This window comes from Coturnix japonica, chromosome 1 (assembly GCF_001577835.2).
Source record: "Coturnix japonica isolate 7356 chromosome 1, Coturnix japonica 2.1, whole genome shotgun sequence".
Taxonomy (NCBI): Eukaryota; Metazoa; Chordata; class Aves; order Galliformes; family Phasianidae; genus Coturnix; species Coturnix japonica.
Genome location: NC_029516.1, coordinates 36,394,974 through 36,410,264, shown reverse-complemented (window position 1 = coordinate 36,410,264; position 15,291 = coordinate 36,394,974). Strand labels below are relative to the sequence as shown.

Here is a 15,291-nt window from a genome sequence, read left to right as displayed (position 1 = left end):
CAAGAATTCTTTGCTGTAAATCTGGACAATAACAGTGGATTTCATCATACCATGATGTAGGATGCAGGCATTTACATCTCAGCTAATCATCTAGTCTCCCTTTGTAGTCAGCAAAGAGAACAAGCGCTCCTAGAGTATGATTCATCTTATCTAAAATAGGTCAGATGAATTGTAGCCTGAAAGTGTTTTTCCTTCATCAAAAGTAGCAACAGTCTGGGGTGAGAAGCTGAGCTGTAGATGCCTGCAGAACTGTGGTGAGTTGAAATCCTCAGCACGAGGTGAATCACGAGGATTTGGTTGTTCTTTGTTATATTTATTTCTGCATTCACGGTAGTGTTTAACCACAGGAGTAGAAGTGATTCTTCATTGAACTTATAACTACTACCCATATAATATAAGGCTATATAAATATTACTATAAATATACCAGAAGCACTGATATTACTGCTATGATGTCACAGTTTCTAGCACGACAGGGCAAAGGGGCCTTTTTCTCCCCTTCTGGGGAGAAGGAAAGAAAAACGATCCAATTAAGATAAGGATAGATAACAAATTTACTACAAAAAGTAGAAGAATGTCCCCCAGAACTGTAGATCAGGAGGCTCCTGAGAAATGCAGTACATCCCAGTGTATCTTTTTCTTGGAAACACAGCTCCACCACCTGTCGCATGATGTCATGATACTGAATACTGATAAGAGCAGGATATGTAATTAGTTTGAATAGACCTCACAAGTACACACTGTAGTGTTGAAAGTTATTGCTATATCCTAACAGCCTAACATGTTGTTCCCTGCACATCAAGTCTGATTTACATTGTTGAAGTACACCTTCATGCTTACGCATTGGTGTGAAATTCAGGGCAAGACAAACATAGCAACTTCAAGCTGCTCTCCACCTTCATCTTCCTGAACTGTTTTGGTTAAATTGTTTTAACAGGATAGTTGTTTTATTTCAGAAGAGCACTGTGCCATCAGTAAGGAGATGAAGTGGGCATTGGGCAGTCTGCTATTTGACGCCAGGTGGGAATTGTGAGCTGCCGCTTTGCATAACATGACAGCAGAGCTCCGGTAATGCAGAAAATTCTCAAAAGGTACAAGCTGAAAATCTTCCAAAGCTTGGGTTTTAACCAAGAAGTCACAGAGATAAGGGGTTGCTGGCTATGAATTATGAATGAACTTCACTAATCACTGTGGAATTCTAATTGCCTAACCATTGATTACCTACTGTCATTTGATAGCATTTGAAGATCACCCTGTGTAGGTTTGGGGAATTATGATAAAAAGTAGAATAACGCTGAGAATTTGGAAATGCGTGTTTTCATAAGCTCTAAAGAAGCGACTAAACCTTAACAAAAGTACTGGAGGAATAAAAACCAGACAGTTACGAATACCTGGTATGTTATGCAAATTCTTCACCTTCAGCCTAATTAAAGGTCTTCAGGCACAATGAAATCGAGCTTGAAAATTGTCAACATTATTTTTCTGTAATGCCATAGTGAAGCTAGTGAAGACTTACCGAGTGTCTTTGCTGTCAATTTCTAGTGATGTTCTACCTCTCTGAAGTACCAAAGCATGGTATTTATTCAGCGCATTTTTATTTCCTGATAACTGGCATACTAATTTGTCTAAATTCTCCAGAATTAAAATGAATGAGGCAGTTAAGTGACTTCGGGAAGGTGAGAAGTCTATTTTGTCATCTTGTTAATAAATAAGTGATCATCAGATTGTTGCTTGAGAGGCAACCCAGCAACAGGAATAGTTTATCGGAGTACAGAAGTACTACATAGGTCGCTCCACAAGTAATGCCTTCTTTTTTTTTCTTTTTTTTTTTCCCATGGAAACTGCAACAGATACAAAGAGCGCAGTAACACTCTTTGATAGAGCAATTGCTCAGCTACAAAACACTACTTTTCAGCATAGCCACCACCATTATCTGTGCATTTTTGCCTCTGATGAACAGCAGCCTTCATGCTGTGCTCCTAAAAATCTGCACTAGTTGAGGTAACACACTGTGTCTGCCACCACTGCTGAAACGTACCACCACTATGCACCATGCTCACATCCTCTGCTTGGCCTCCATAAACATTCAGCAAGCATCGACCAGTGTCAGTGGGTACCATCTTTCGCATGGAAATATCAGTGGCACACGCCATGCTGTCAGACTGCCCCTCTGCTGCCATCTGTCACACAGCAACATCACGTAATGGAATACTGTCAGGAAGCTTTAGTCTCTGCTGCTGTACTACCAACATCTTCCTGCTGGTGTCGTGGGCCAACAGAATAAAATAGGAGGCATTACTTATGTGGGCAGCCCTTGTATATTTCTAAGTGATTACTATTTGCATCCAAACTAGTATTATAGAACATACTAACATCTGTTCAGATATTTCTTAACTCAGAGGATAATGTATTTATTTGAAGGACCAACTTGCTCATAGATCAGTATGAGAGGAGGATTGGGTGCTGGTAGATGTACAACAGTATTCATGTTTTGCGTTATAAATCATGCAAGTGTATTCATTTTCAAGAGCCACTGTCATATTAGATGGGAAGCATTTAATACACTAATTTTCTATTATTTTTCCTTTTAATTTATAGCTTATCTGACTGAGCTGGAACAAATTTAAAGCCTGCACAAAATATACCGGGGTAAAACTACATTTGCAAAATGCAGGAACTTTGTTTAACTGAAGTTCACAGTCGTGTGAGAGGAGCACCAAGTGCAGACCTGCTGGGGTTCATTCTGCAATGCATAGATTCATAATTAGCTTTCATGTAAAAGCTGAACTGAAATAACATTTGGTTTTAAAAACATCCGTCAAATCCAACAGATCTATCTACATTGTATATTCTTTTGCTATTGGAACAAAATCAGCGAGTGAAAACAGTACGTTAGAATAGGGTGATCAGCAAAGCATTAACTAAGCAAAATGACCTTTCTGCTAATTCTGCTCTCGTATGTGGCTATACATACAGAATTCAACTTCATTTATTATTGCATGGGAATTTTCCACTTGTATCACAGTGTGGTATTTTGCTGGTTCTATGTTCTAGAGACACCTCTCCTTAATGCTTAAATAGCAACCTACTGCTTCTTTCCACTAACGATACAAATGAAAATTCATTCAAATTAAAACAGAAAGAAGGCTCGAAATTGTCTTTTTTTTTTAATCTGAGAGCCACGCTTTTCTTTTGATGAGCACATTTGATAAAATGTGTTCCACCCACAGCCCCCTGACTTCACTGACAACATGATCCACCACGCTGAAACCTTATTATTTCCTGAAAGGCTGTAGGCAAGCATGAAGATGAGAAGGCAGAAAGGGAAGGGAATGTTAAACAGAACAGGAGAGAAAGAAATTCTTTTTATATCGGGAAGTCAGAAGAAAATAGTTAAAAAAAAAAAAAGGCTAGAATTCTATATAATAAGGTGAGAAATATTATATTAATATTCCTTTCCAAGTGCACACACCATAGAATACAGAGGAATAATTCCACCCACGTTGGTACTCAAAATTCCCACTAATTTCTGTGTGATGTGAATGTGGGAAATGAGGATAGACATCAGGGATGTTACCATCAGTTCAGTGCAAATGTAATGGAGCTCGTATTTCTAAATACATAGAATATATTTCACAATTCCACTTGTGTTCCCAAAATGTCTTAGGTTAAAAGAAGGGCAAATCAGTAATAAAATGTGTGAGTGTTTAATTTGCATAGAATGTAGCTTCTTTTAACATAATTCCATGAGTATTGTGTATCTATATAAGCACATACGTTTCTCATCAGTCTGTGCTTTTCACTGATGGCTAAGAAAATGTTATTCAAGAGCAATTTCCTGGTGATAATTTTGGCAAGGAAAGCTGATTACATTTGTAATCAAAGGGGGATTTGGGACAAGAAAAGTATCCCAGCAGATGAATAGCAGTCCTTTGGAAACCCGTGGCATTGCTCTAACTGACAGGGGTGGATTGATTACCTGCTGCTTGCTTTCTTGTCGTCGTAACTTTGAAATCTGCCTCAGCAGCACTCTCATCATTTCTTTGAGCTGGCACTTACTTTAGTTTTGTCTGGAACTTGCCTCGTATAAAGGATCAGGAAAAAAAACTTCACTTTACTTACATTGAGCACGTTCACTTTTTAAGCTTTCCTGGAGCAATTGTTCATTCAGATGTCCCCGTCAGAATTATTAATGGAAAGAAATACAGGCTATTTCATGAGATCACATTTATACATTCATGTTTAAACAGTTTTGGTTTTGCACAAACCGTTACACTTCGCTCCTGACAGAGCATCAGTGTGTAACAAACAGCTTTGGCCCTGAACACGTCTCATTTTAATTCTGTATTTTTATCCCTTGAAGCTCTTTATTATTCCATGTTCTCTCCACTGCAAGCAGTTTTGCACAAGCTGTTGCCAAATTGGGTCAAGCCACGTGCCTAAAAGAGAGAAAGCAAGCTGATTATTGTTAACAAATATGGTGAATAAAAAAACAAGAACTTGGGCAACAACATTCATGCATTCTGGCTCACTGGATGGATTTGGAAGTGATGGAAATCAGAATACTTCCAGGGTATTCAGAGTTGTCTTCACCCCAAGCCAGTTCTTAATCAGAAAACAAAGTAAACTGATACTGACAAATGACACCTTGGTGATCAGTTTTGTGCAGGAGTCTGCATACTAAACATCCATTGACTTCATGCCAGGCTTTTGAACTGGGATGAAAACTTACCTTTTGTATTGTAACATCCCCTGCTTTGGAAGTGATTAATTGTTTGAATCTGGTCCATGCCCTAGGGAAATGTTTAGACACATACTTAGCAATTTTGTATTGATCAATCTATTTAAAGCTATTTAAGTTCCCTTCTGGAACAGAACGGCTATAATTCATTGAATATCATTCAGTTCAGGGCCAAAAAGAAATACAAAGTTATACACACAATATGGTGAGGAAACTTCCACACATCTGTAAAATAGAAATCAATCTGTCATCTCTGGCCCCAGCCTTCTACATTTATAGTTGGTGACAGGGAAAGACAGTCCTAAAATTCCCTGAACTAGTACTGGAGAAGATGCCAGTATGACTTAGAATATCTGAATTTCAGAAGTCATATCTGATCCATTATGATCAGCTGTTGGAGCTTCTTTATGATAAATGATCTGATTGCAGAATGAAATGCATAGCAGTTTTTACCAACTGGCAAATAGACAAATGCCTGTTAAAAGGTTCGAAAATTATTTAGTTATTAACTTGTTATGGCATAACCTACTATGCTAAAAACTTACTTCTTCAATTAAACTGTAAATTTTTTGAGACATCAAGACTGTTCCTAACGCTGAAGCACATGGATAATAATTATTTTGTTACAAATACATTATTATGACTTTACTCCTGTTAGAGCTCATCTTCTGTCACCTCTTCCCTATTTCTCTTGTGTTTTATATGTAGGACATCTGGTCAGTATAGCTCAGCTACAAGCCAAGGATTGTAAGAACTATTTCAGTTAGGATAATCCTCTAGTCAGAAATAGTAAAACTCTTGTCATCAAACTGGAGAATAAGGCTGTATGTAGTCGTTGTTGTGGAGTTATATGGCGGACTGGGGAAGGGTTTTATTTCTTCCTAGTGCAGTTAGCGCACTGAATTAAAATACCTCGAATACTTTTTTATCATTCAGTACTAGGAATACATTAAATCACTAGGATACAGACCTATTTGTAGCGGGATTGTGTAGTTGGCCAATGGTAGCTCAGGTAGCTATTCACAGTATGCCAAAAGAACATAGGAATGAGCACATGGTCAAGACTGTTGTTCAGTGATACCTGTGAATTTACAGGAAGAGCTGAAAGGTAGCACTAAATGATGCAGGAAGAAAAACTTGCTATTAAGCTCCACCAGTTAGAAGCTGACTGAGATGTGTATCATGCAGCTCCCTCCTGGGACTAAGTCAGTATGGCCAGATTTCTGCTCAGTACTCGGAATGTCTACAAAGTTAGGCCTCCTGGATTGCACTTCAGAAGTACCTAGATTGTGCCCTTGATGTTCATATGGACTTGAGGAGAATTTAGGCAAGCAAAAAAAAAGTATTTCCCATATGAGGGTGCTCCAAAAGTAACACATCCTATTTTATGCTGTTGGCCTATCTCATCAAGAGATATGTGTTGGTATGGCAGTAGAGATTGACCCTTCTGGCCAGTATTCCATTGCATTTTGTTGCAGTGTAAGAGATGGCAGCAGAGGAGCAGACTGATAGAATGGTGTCTGACATGGGAGTCTGTATGAAGCACAGGTGTGTCGCTGAGTTCTTTCATGTGGAAAAAGGGCACCCACTGATGTTCATACACGCCTACTGAATGTTTATGGAGACCAACCAGTGGATGTGAAGTGGAGGTGGCATGGGGTTGGAGCTTGATGATTCTTGAGGTCCCTTCCAATCCAAGCCATTCTGTGATTCTATGGTTCTATGACTCAATGACTCGTTCTTGTAGACTTTCTGAAAGTAGACCCCATACTGTTTCTGTGCTGCTTCTGTGCAGAAAAGTAAGAAAAAAAATTAGGTCTGCTAATGTGGATTAGCTGCTTTAAATTGGTAGATTTGTTCCAGGAAAGGTTTGCAGTTAAGAATGCAGCTCTGTGTGTGTGTCTGTTGTATGTCTGCATGCCCTGCTGGTCTATATGTGGGGATTTGGATCTCTCAGCAGTAGTGCTGGTGCCTATCTGAGCCTGGTATAACAAGATTAGTCCAGTAGTTGTTTCTACAGTGGATTTTAAATATAAAATCACCGTAATTTTTTCCCTTTTAGTCACTGTTGCATTTACAACCACTGCTTATACTGACATGTATTTCTTTTCTTTTTCCACTCAGATGTTGCAAGAGCAATTGAGTTACTGGAGAAACTGCAGGAATCTGGAGAAGTACCGGTACATAAGCTACAGTCTCTAAAGAAGGTGCTGCAGAGTGAGTTTTGTACAGCTATCAGAGAGGTATGCAACAGAAATTTTTAGTTATTTCTCAGAATAAAATCTCTGTCCTAAAAATTAAAGTATACTGCTGGAGAAGCAGCAGTACCATTTATAAAGGACAGTGGTTGTGAGATGTGTCTGTTAGTACCTGCTGCAATGCAGAAAGATGAAGTTACTGAAAAAGCAGATGAAGAAAAGTTACGTCAGCAAGTCCTCAAGCCTAAGGCAATTAAACTTGTTAAGGAGGAAGAGTTTAGTACTTTAGCATTCTGCTCATGGTGTTTCAAGGTTTGTACTAAGTCATACAGCACATGGGGATGTGCTGAGTTCAGTGACTGCAAGATTAAATGCCTCTTCTTTGAACTCAGGTGTGAGGTACAATAAAAGTGCCACGAGAGACAAATGACGTAAGCATGGAAGTTAACTGAAGCTAATATGAATCTTGTAGTCAGTGATCAGGTCCCAGTGGGTGATGCTGCACATATAAGTATTTTTTATCAGATTACTAAGAACTGTGATTGTTACCCAGCAATGTATGGTCAAGGGCCTTCCTCAGTTCTGACCAATGGTACATAAATTATTGTTTTGTTCTAGTCAAGCTAGAGAAGAAGGAGCCACTTTCTCACATACATACTGGTAGTATTATCCTTAATGTAGTTAAATTATTCATACATCTGTTAGAAGTGTCTTGGACAGAAGCCGTAAATTAATAAAGGAATGCATCGGACTTCTTACCTGCTAAAACTGAATGCTGTTAGCCTGCCAGTCTGAAGCAGCTCTAGATGTTTTAGGGAAGATAACATACTTTCAGCAGAAAATCTGTAAGAAATTCTGTTTAAGTTTGTCTATCTATTGGCTGGAACTAATCCTCCCTCACTGAAATCAATGGGAAATCTAATGTTGCCTCAGTGGTAGCAGGACTGAACCTCCTGATAACTAGGCAACAGCAGCAAATTGATTGAGTGGACTGCTGAGTGTCTGGGAGGAAGAAAGATAAGAGTTTAATAAGCAGAATGCAACAAACACACTCTTTGTTTCTTGGAGTATATTCTTCAGTGTGAGAAACAGGGATTTTTCCCCCAAGTTAAATGGGGATTTTTAAGGCTTTTTAAAGCGAATAGTGTTTGATGACAATAAATAATGGCACTATGTACCCTGTAAAACTGATATTCTGATTAGTCCTTTCATTTAACTCACTAAATGCTTCTTTAATTGTCCTCAGAGCTTTGAAAAGTTATTTTTTCTTCAGATTACAGTAGAGTCTGGCACCATCAGTGAAATCTTGTCAAATTTGTATCCTTCTCTGGAAGATATTCTGAACAGAAACAGACATAAAGCTTTTTGAAACAGGTTTGGGGCCTAGGAAGTAGGAAAATGTTTTAGACAAATGCACTCTCAGTTCAGTGAACTGAAAGTGGATTTTGACAAAACCATCTCAGTGGCACAAAAGGTCTTTGTAGAGTGTTGTGTAAAGATAGCTCGTACATGCCAGACAGTCTAATTGCTAATAGAGTATTGCATCCAAGTACTAGTGACCTTAATATGCCTGTAACACAGGAATCGATTGATGATGAATAATTAAGTCAGTTCTACCAACTTCATTAAAAAAAAAAAAAAAAAAAAAAAAAGCATTTCTTTTAAAATATTACATACTTATAGACCAATATAAATAACTGGTCTATTTGTTAATATATCACAGAATCAAAGAATCACAAGGTTGGAAAGGACATACAAGATCATCTAGTCCAGCTGTCCTCCCTTTACCATACCTACAGAAAACCACTAAACTATATCTCCTATCCAGATACTTCTTAAACACTGCCAGGGATGGTGACTCCACCACTTCCCATTAGAGAACACCATTAGATAACAAAACTCTACCAAAGAAAGAAAATTATTAATGCCATTCATGACTACATATAAAAGTACTTTCGTAGAAGAAACATTTTAGTATAAAATATCCAATAATGGCTCCTTTCATCCAAGGAGAGTAGAAGAATTGACATATACAGATTGACAGTTCTTAAGATTGTTCAGCATGTGGCTCCTCTGTACAGTTACTTACATTAAACCTTTGGCAAATGTTTAGATTGTAACACTTTTTTTTACCAGTTGAAAAGTTGTTGGAAAATGCTGGCAAAGATTTTCTTCTGTTAAAAAATAAAAAGAGTAAGAAAAGCATGGAATATTCCATCCATCTTGAATTGATAGACTTCTCCAAGCACTGCAGTAACGAGTTGGATAATTTTTGTTCTGGGTCTTGCAGTTAATCAAGATTGTCCTTCTTGCACATCCTTCATGTACGCTGGTGTTACTGGGAGACAGATGGTTACATATCTGAGGCTGAAATAGCTGAGGCTAGACAGAAATTTCCCTGCAAATGCGCCTTCCCAGTGTTTATCTTCTCTAACCTTCAGTCTTTGAGAGTGTGGAGACTAGCTTTTCATTTCCTCTCTTAGCAGCTTCATAGTGAAGAGGAGAGGAGTTACTGACCTTCAAGGGAGAGGCATGACAGTCAGCTGGAAGAAATGTAAAAAGTTGTATGGACCGATCGATTTTCCTGGAGAATGCAATGAAGTAGACAGAGAGTCAGCAGTAGGTAGCAGTAATTGAAATGGGGTGAGAAGCAGTGGAAGACTTTATATTAGTATGCAAATTCAGGAAGAGGCTGCTTGTTAAATGTATGCTGAGATTCAGATTTGCAGTGTGATGTGTACATTATATAATACGAGGTCTGAGCCTAACTTTCATCAGAAAATCTAATAAAGCTGGTTAAGGAAGGTGTTTGTAGTCCAATAAATTACATAATGGAAGAGCTTTGGAAAATAAATGTTTTCTTTTCTAGTTGAAGAAATTATGAACACGTAACTATCCAGTGAGTTTCATTGTTAAAATATATCCCAGGGAAACTTGATGTTGGACTGAATGCAGGTGAAATGATAATTTTAGTCCTCACAGTTTTGATTGACTGTGACTTGTCCTTTCTATAACTAGGAATTATTTAACTTCAGTAGGTCACCTTTATGATTAATTAGCCTTTTAAAGTATGAGATACTTTATTAGATGATGTAGGTTTCAATCTAATATGTAGGAACCTATTAAATGGCAGTAATGAATTGTATTTATGGGAACATATTTAGTAAATCAAGCCACCAATTCAAATCCTCAAACCAATATTCCACAGAAATAAAATCTTTTTAAAGCGACTGAGTGAATGAAATTTAAATAGAAGTACTTTGGCATTTTTCTAGAGTGCTATGTCAGGAAATGGTGATTAATGGTTCTCAATTAACTAAATATAAGTACCACCTACTGAAATATTCTATCTGGCACTAGGAAGGAATTTGTATTAGCTCTGGAAATAATGGAAATAACTGAAGTTTGTATTGGCCTCAGTATATTCTTTTCATCTGAAGACCCCAGCTGTACCACCTAGACCAAAAAGCAAGGCAGCCCTTGCAAGTTTGGTCACAGGAAAACTGTATTTTGAAAATAATAATAATAATAATAAAAAAAAAAATATATATATATATATATATAATATATATATATATATATATTATATATATATATATAATCTCATTTTAAAATTACTTGTTTCAAAAGCTCACCAGCTGTGTGAAAATTAGTTAAGTTTCTATGGCCTTTTCACCTGTCAAAGGATGCATGAATTTTGTCCATTATACCAGTAAGCCCTTCCTTCCATGTGTTTTTGCTATTTATTCAAAGCTGTTGCTGTGTTGGATTCTTCTGATTCCTGGGAGATTACTAGAATAGATGAACTGCAAGGCATGAAAACCGAATGCATAATTGAAATGCTGAGAAGGTATATTCATGCAGAGCATAAAACTAGCGACCTGAATTGGTACAGTGACTTGAATTGTTTTAAGCTGGTGAAAAGGAAATTAGGTGAACTGAAACTTCTGGTCTGGCAGTAAACCTTAGAATGGCACAGAAGTTAGAGTGAACAGTTGAATAAAACACACCAAATACCTTAGGAGACTGTGGGAAATTCATTTACCATTCACATTTGGTGATCAGTACTGAAGTGCCAGGAAAGTGGAGTTACAGCTTAATAAGCCCATGGATCTCTGTATGAGCAGTTTTCTTCCAAGTAGATTCTGAAGTTGCTATTTCTGTATCTTCAGTAGTAGTATAAAATTCAAGTATATCTGCCTTTCCTATGCTTCACTTTTCTTTCTTCTCTTTACCATTTTATTACTTAAATCTAATGTTTTTCTCTGTGGATATTTATTTAAAATACACCTGGCTAGAATATACCTATAATAAAGCATTTATCAATACCAAATGTAATCAGATCAAATGATCTTTATAAAAATGTTATGAGTCAGCCAGAAAGACAAAAATAGGCATTATTTTATTTTGTTGTCATATGACTCCAGTCAAAATGTCAGGTCATCGCACCACAGCGCTTCTGCTGGACTCAGTCAAGTACAATCATTGCTTTAAACAGAGGAGCAGTCAACACAGAATACTGCGCTGTTGTGTTTTATATTAACATAGTCTGTGGAACAGCATGTTGCCTGTGAAGACAGGGAAAAAAGGAAGACCTGAAACTACAGGCCAGTCATTTTCACCTCCATGCCCAGCATGGTCTTGGAGTAGATCCTCATGGAAAGCATGCAAAGGTACATGGAAAACAGAGAGACTGGTATCAGCCAAAATGGTTTCACTAAGAGCAAGTAGTGCCTGAGAAATCTGGCTCTCCGTGGAGGGGTAACTGCATCACTGGATAAGAGAACAACCAATGTCATCTACCTGGAATTGTGCAGAGCGTTTGACACTTGTGTGTGTGACATCCTTGCCTTTCATTGAAGAGACTTGGATTTGAAGGTACTGGATAATGGATAAGGAATGAGCTGGATGGTTGCAGTCAGATGCAGTGAAAGACTCTATCCAGATGGACATCAGTGGCAGTACTGGTATTCCTCAAAAGTCAGTATTGGAACTTGCACTGTTTTTTTTAGTAACATGGACAACAAGACTGAGTACACTCTCAGGTGGTTTACAGATTATACCAAGTTGTGTGGTGTGGTCGACATGCGGGAAGGAAGGGAAGCCACTCAGAGGTACCTGGAGAGGTGAGCTTGTGCAAACTTCATAAAGCTCAGCAAGGCCAGGTGAAAGGTTCTGCACCTGAGCTGAGGCAATCCCAAGCATGTATACAGGAGTGGAGAAGAATCCATTGAGAACAGCCCTGAGGAGAAGGACTTTGGCGTGTTGGTTGATGAAAAATTCAGCATGAGCTGGCAACGTGTGCCTTCAGCCCAGGAAGCCAACTGTATCCTGAGCTGCCTTAAAAAAAGTGTGACCAGCAGGTCTGGGAAGATTCTCCCCTTTCACTCCACTCTTGTGAGGCCCCATCTGAAGTGTTGTGTTCAGCTCTGGGTCCTCCAACATAAGGACTGTTGGAGCAGGTCCAGAGTGGGGGGCATAAGAATGATCAGAAAACTGGGTACCTGTCTTATGATAACAGGCTGAGTGAGTTGGGATTGTTCAGCATGGAGAAGAGAATGCCCCAGGGAGACCTCATTGCAGCCTTTCAGTACCTAAAGGGGGGCTACATGAGAGAGAATAGTGATAGGACAATGAGTAACAGTTTTAAACTATAAGAGGGTAGGTTTAGATAAGATGTCAGGAAGACAGTCGTTATTAAGAGTATGGAGAGGGACTAGACCAGGATACCCAAAGAAGCTGTGAATGCCTCATCACAGAAAGTGTTAAAGGCCAGGCCTAGAGCAGCTTGGTGTATTGGAAGGTGCCCTGACCATGGCAGATGGACTGAAATTAAATTGTCTTCAAGCTCTCACCCAAGCCAAGCCATTCTACGAATCTCTGAATTTAAAGATGGTTTCTTTAGTTTACAATGTAATCCTGTTCGTTCGCCTCTCAGACTTAGCCTCTGGAAACAGTTTCAATGTTTCCTGCTTGATAAATCCTATTCCCAGTAAAATCAGAGGTTCCTCAGGCCAGACTCTCTTGGATTGCATTGAGGAAGGTTCTGGTTTTGAATTCTGCTGTTTCTTACTCTCTTATTTCATTGAGTGATGACTATTTGTTACAGGAGGAAGAACAGAATTCCCACAGAATCTCATCTTCACAGAGCAAGCCCAACTTGATGAAGTTTTGAATTAGAAAGTGCAATTTCTTCATGTTTATCTAGAAGACTTAGCTCTAGAGATGCTATAATTCATAGCACGCAACAGTGACATAAGCTCCATATGAAGCCCAGCATCCGAAGTCCCCTACTGTCACATTTACCCATGCAAATGGTGGTATTAGCCAGGATTAAGCAAAAATAGTATACTGGACTTAATAATAAGGCAATTAGTAAACGAAAGGCCAATAGGACAACTCACTGTAATAAAGCATATGAGGTTTTTCGGCTCAGATTTCTAACTCAGGTCATAGAAGCAGTTACATCTGAATAGTACCCTGTCCCTAGCTGGGAATTAACATTCCTCTTAGACTAATCTGATACCTTGTTCTAGTGTTCCAGACAGCTTATTTAGAATTACTGCACCATTAGTCTATCCATAGAATTCATGCAGTAGAAAATACGTATTCATACAAATTAAGCAGATTCATTCAGATCCTCACATGATTGTAAAGTTTCAGCCTTTTCCTTTTGTAGATACTCAGGTAAGATCTGATGTCATCTGAAGCAGTCCAGCTTTCCCAAATTCTAGAACTGGGTAGCATTTGCAAGAATTTTCTGCTGTACCTTTTCTGTCCCTTTTCCATGACTAGGACCCAAGCAGTGAAAAGCCACATAAAATACTGATAGATAAAAATAACTTCAGCACATCCCATCACTGTTTGGAAAGGACATTACTTAATTTCATCCTAAGCTGATGGTACAACAGAATGGTTTTGCTTTCATATTTTACTAGGTCTTGATTTCCCTCTCCTGGTTACAAGTATTATCTCTGTAATGATGAGTTAAGGAATGAATTTGTACAGTATGTAAATTAGGGAAGAAAAAAACAACTGGTTGCAAAAAAAAAAAGGTCTGTGTACTGTATTAGGCATTTAGAAAGCTCAGCACTTCGAAAAGCATCACTTTACCCTACGTGACTGAAACTATACTCGGTTACTTGCAAGCCCTGGATGGCACAAATGATTGTTACTCAGCAGATGGCCTTCATTAATGGCAATCATACGAATTTGCCAGGCAGCCCAATCTTTATCTGAGAGAAAGCATTATTAAGTCTCTGTGTAATTACTAAGTCCCTATGACTTCCATGACTTTGCTGCAGGAGATTTAAAACAGCTGCTGTTGTCACTTTTTCAGCTGCCTCGAGCTAAATACATGGATTTCACAGATGCACTACCCCAGAATCTAGGGCCATAGCGTATCACTGATCTTTAATCAGTGCCTTCTCCCATTGGTTTTGATTAAAGATCAATTTTCAGAGTCAGCTGATGGGTATATATCTGCTTGCATTTGTGCTTTGTTTTTGTAGCTGTGAGAGAAATATATCAGTGCTGTAAGATTCCTGCAGTACATAAAATCAAAGCAGTGACATATCTTGTTCATGCTCCAGTTTATCAGGATTGCTGGTATGCATGTACTAAAACTCTTCGGTGAGTGGTGCTGATATGATGTTCATAGTTCTGTACCTGTAAAAGTATCTTGTCTTGCAGGTCACTCTCATGGGTCAGTGGCAGTGCACCTTGGCATCTTTTCTATTTTCTTCATGTTCCTGTTTTAGTTTATTTCTGCAGTGTTGAATTTGATTACATAAAGCTCTTACAGATAAACAGAACATCCTCTGCTGCAGTTCATCTCAAGCCTGCTTCTTCCTCTTGAGAGGAACCGTCAGCTAGGTGAACTACTGAGGAATGTTTATGCTGACAGTCTGTTGAAAGCCCCTGTAGTATCTGCATCAGCTTGCATTTCTCCCTTGATGGAACATCCACATCCATCAGCTTCACCTTAACAGAAGTTGCTGATCAGACTCCTGAGAAAAGCTCCTCCATCTCCATTTTTAATATGCCTCCAAAAAAGAAAAGGAATTGTTAAGACTGTTTGAGAACTCCATTTTGGGTACACTTTTGTTTGTGTTTAAAATAAGAAATGCCAGCAGTTTTCCTTCACTCTCCCTGCCTTCTCAGCTCAATAGGAACATTTGAGATAAACTTGCATGACTTGCTCGGGTTATGTCATCTCTTATCCAGGTGTTGATAGTGACAAGGCTTTGCCAGAGCTCTTAATTTATGGCATATGGCTGTTGCATATACAGCACATGCAGAATTACTGATAAAGTGGAGGAAATGAATGTATAGTGATGCTTGGCATATTTTT

At 38.5% G+C, this 15,291-nt stretch overlaps 1 protein-coding gene across 3 annotated transcripts in view; it reads left to right on the top strand.

Annotated features, from left to right (window-relative positions):
* Positions 1 to 15,291, top strand: part of LIN7A (lin-7 homolog A, crumbs cell polarity complex component) — a 45,670-nt gene that overhangs the window by 10,999 nt on the left and 19,380 nt on the right. For 2 of the 3 annotated variants that reach the window (XM_015857388.2, XM_015857399.2), the window contains exon 2: positions 6,865 to 6,983. In XM_015857388.2, coding sequence (XP_015712874.1) covers positions 6,865 to 6,983 — 119 coding nt within the window. Of the gene's footprint in view, positions 1 to 235; positions 255 to 6,864; positions 6,984 to 15,291 lie in introns of those variants that run through there. The other variant, XM_032443740.1, reaches the window with a different exon arrangement.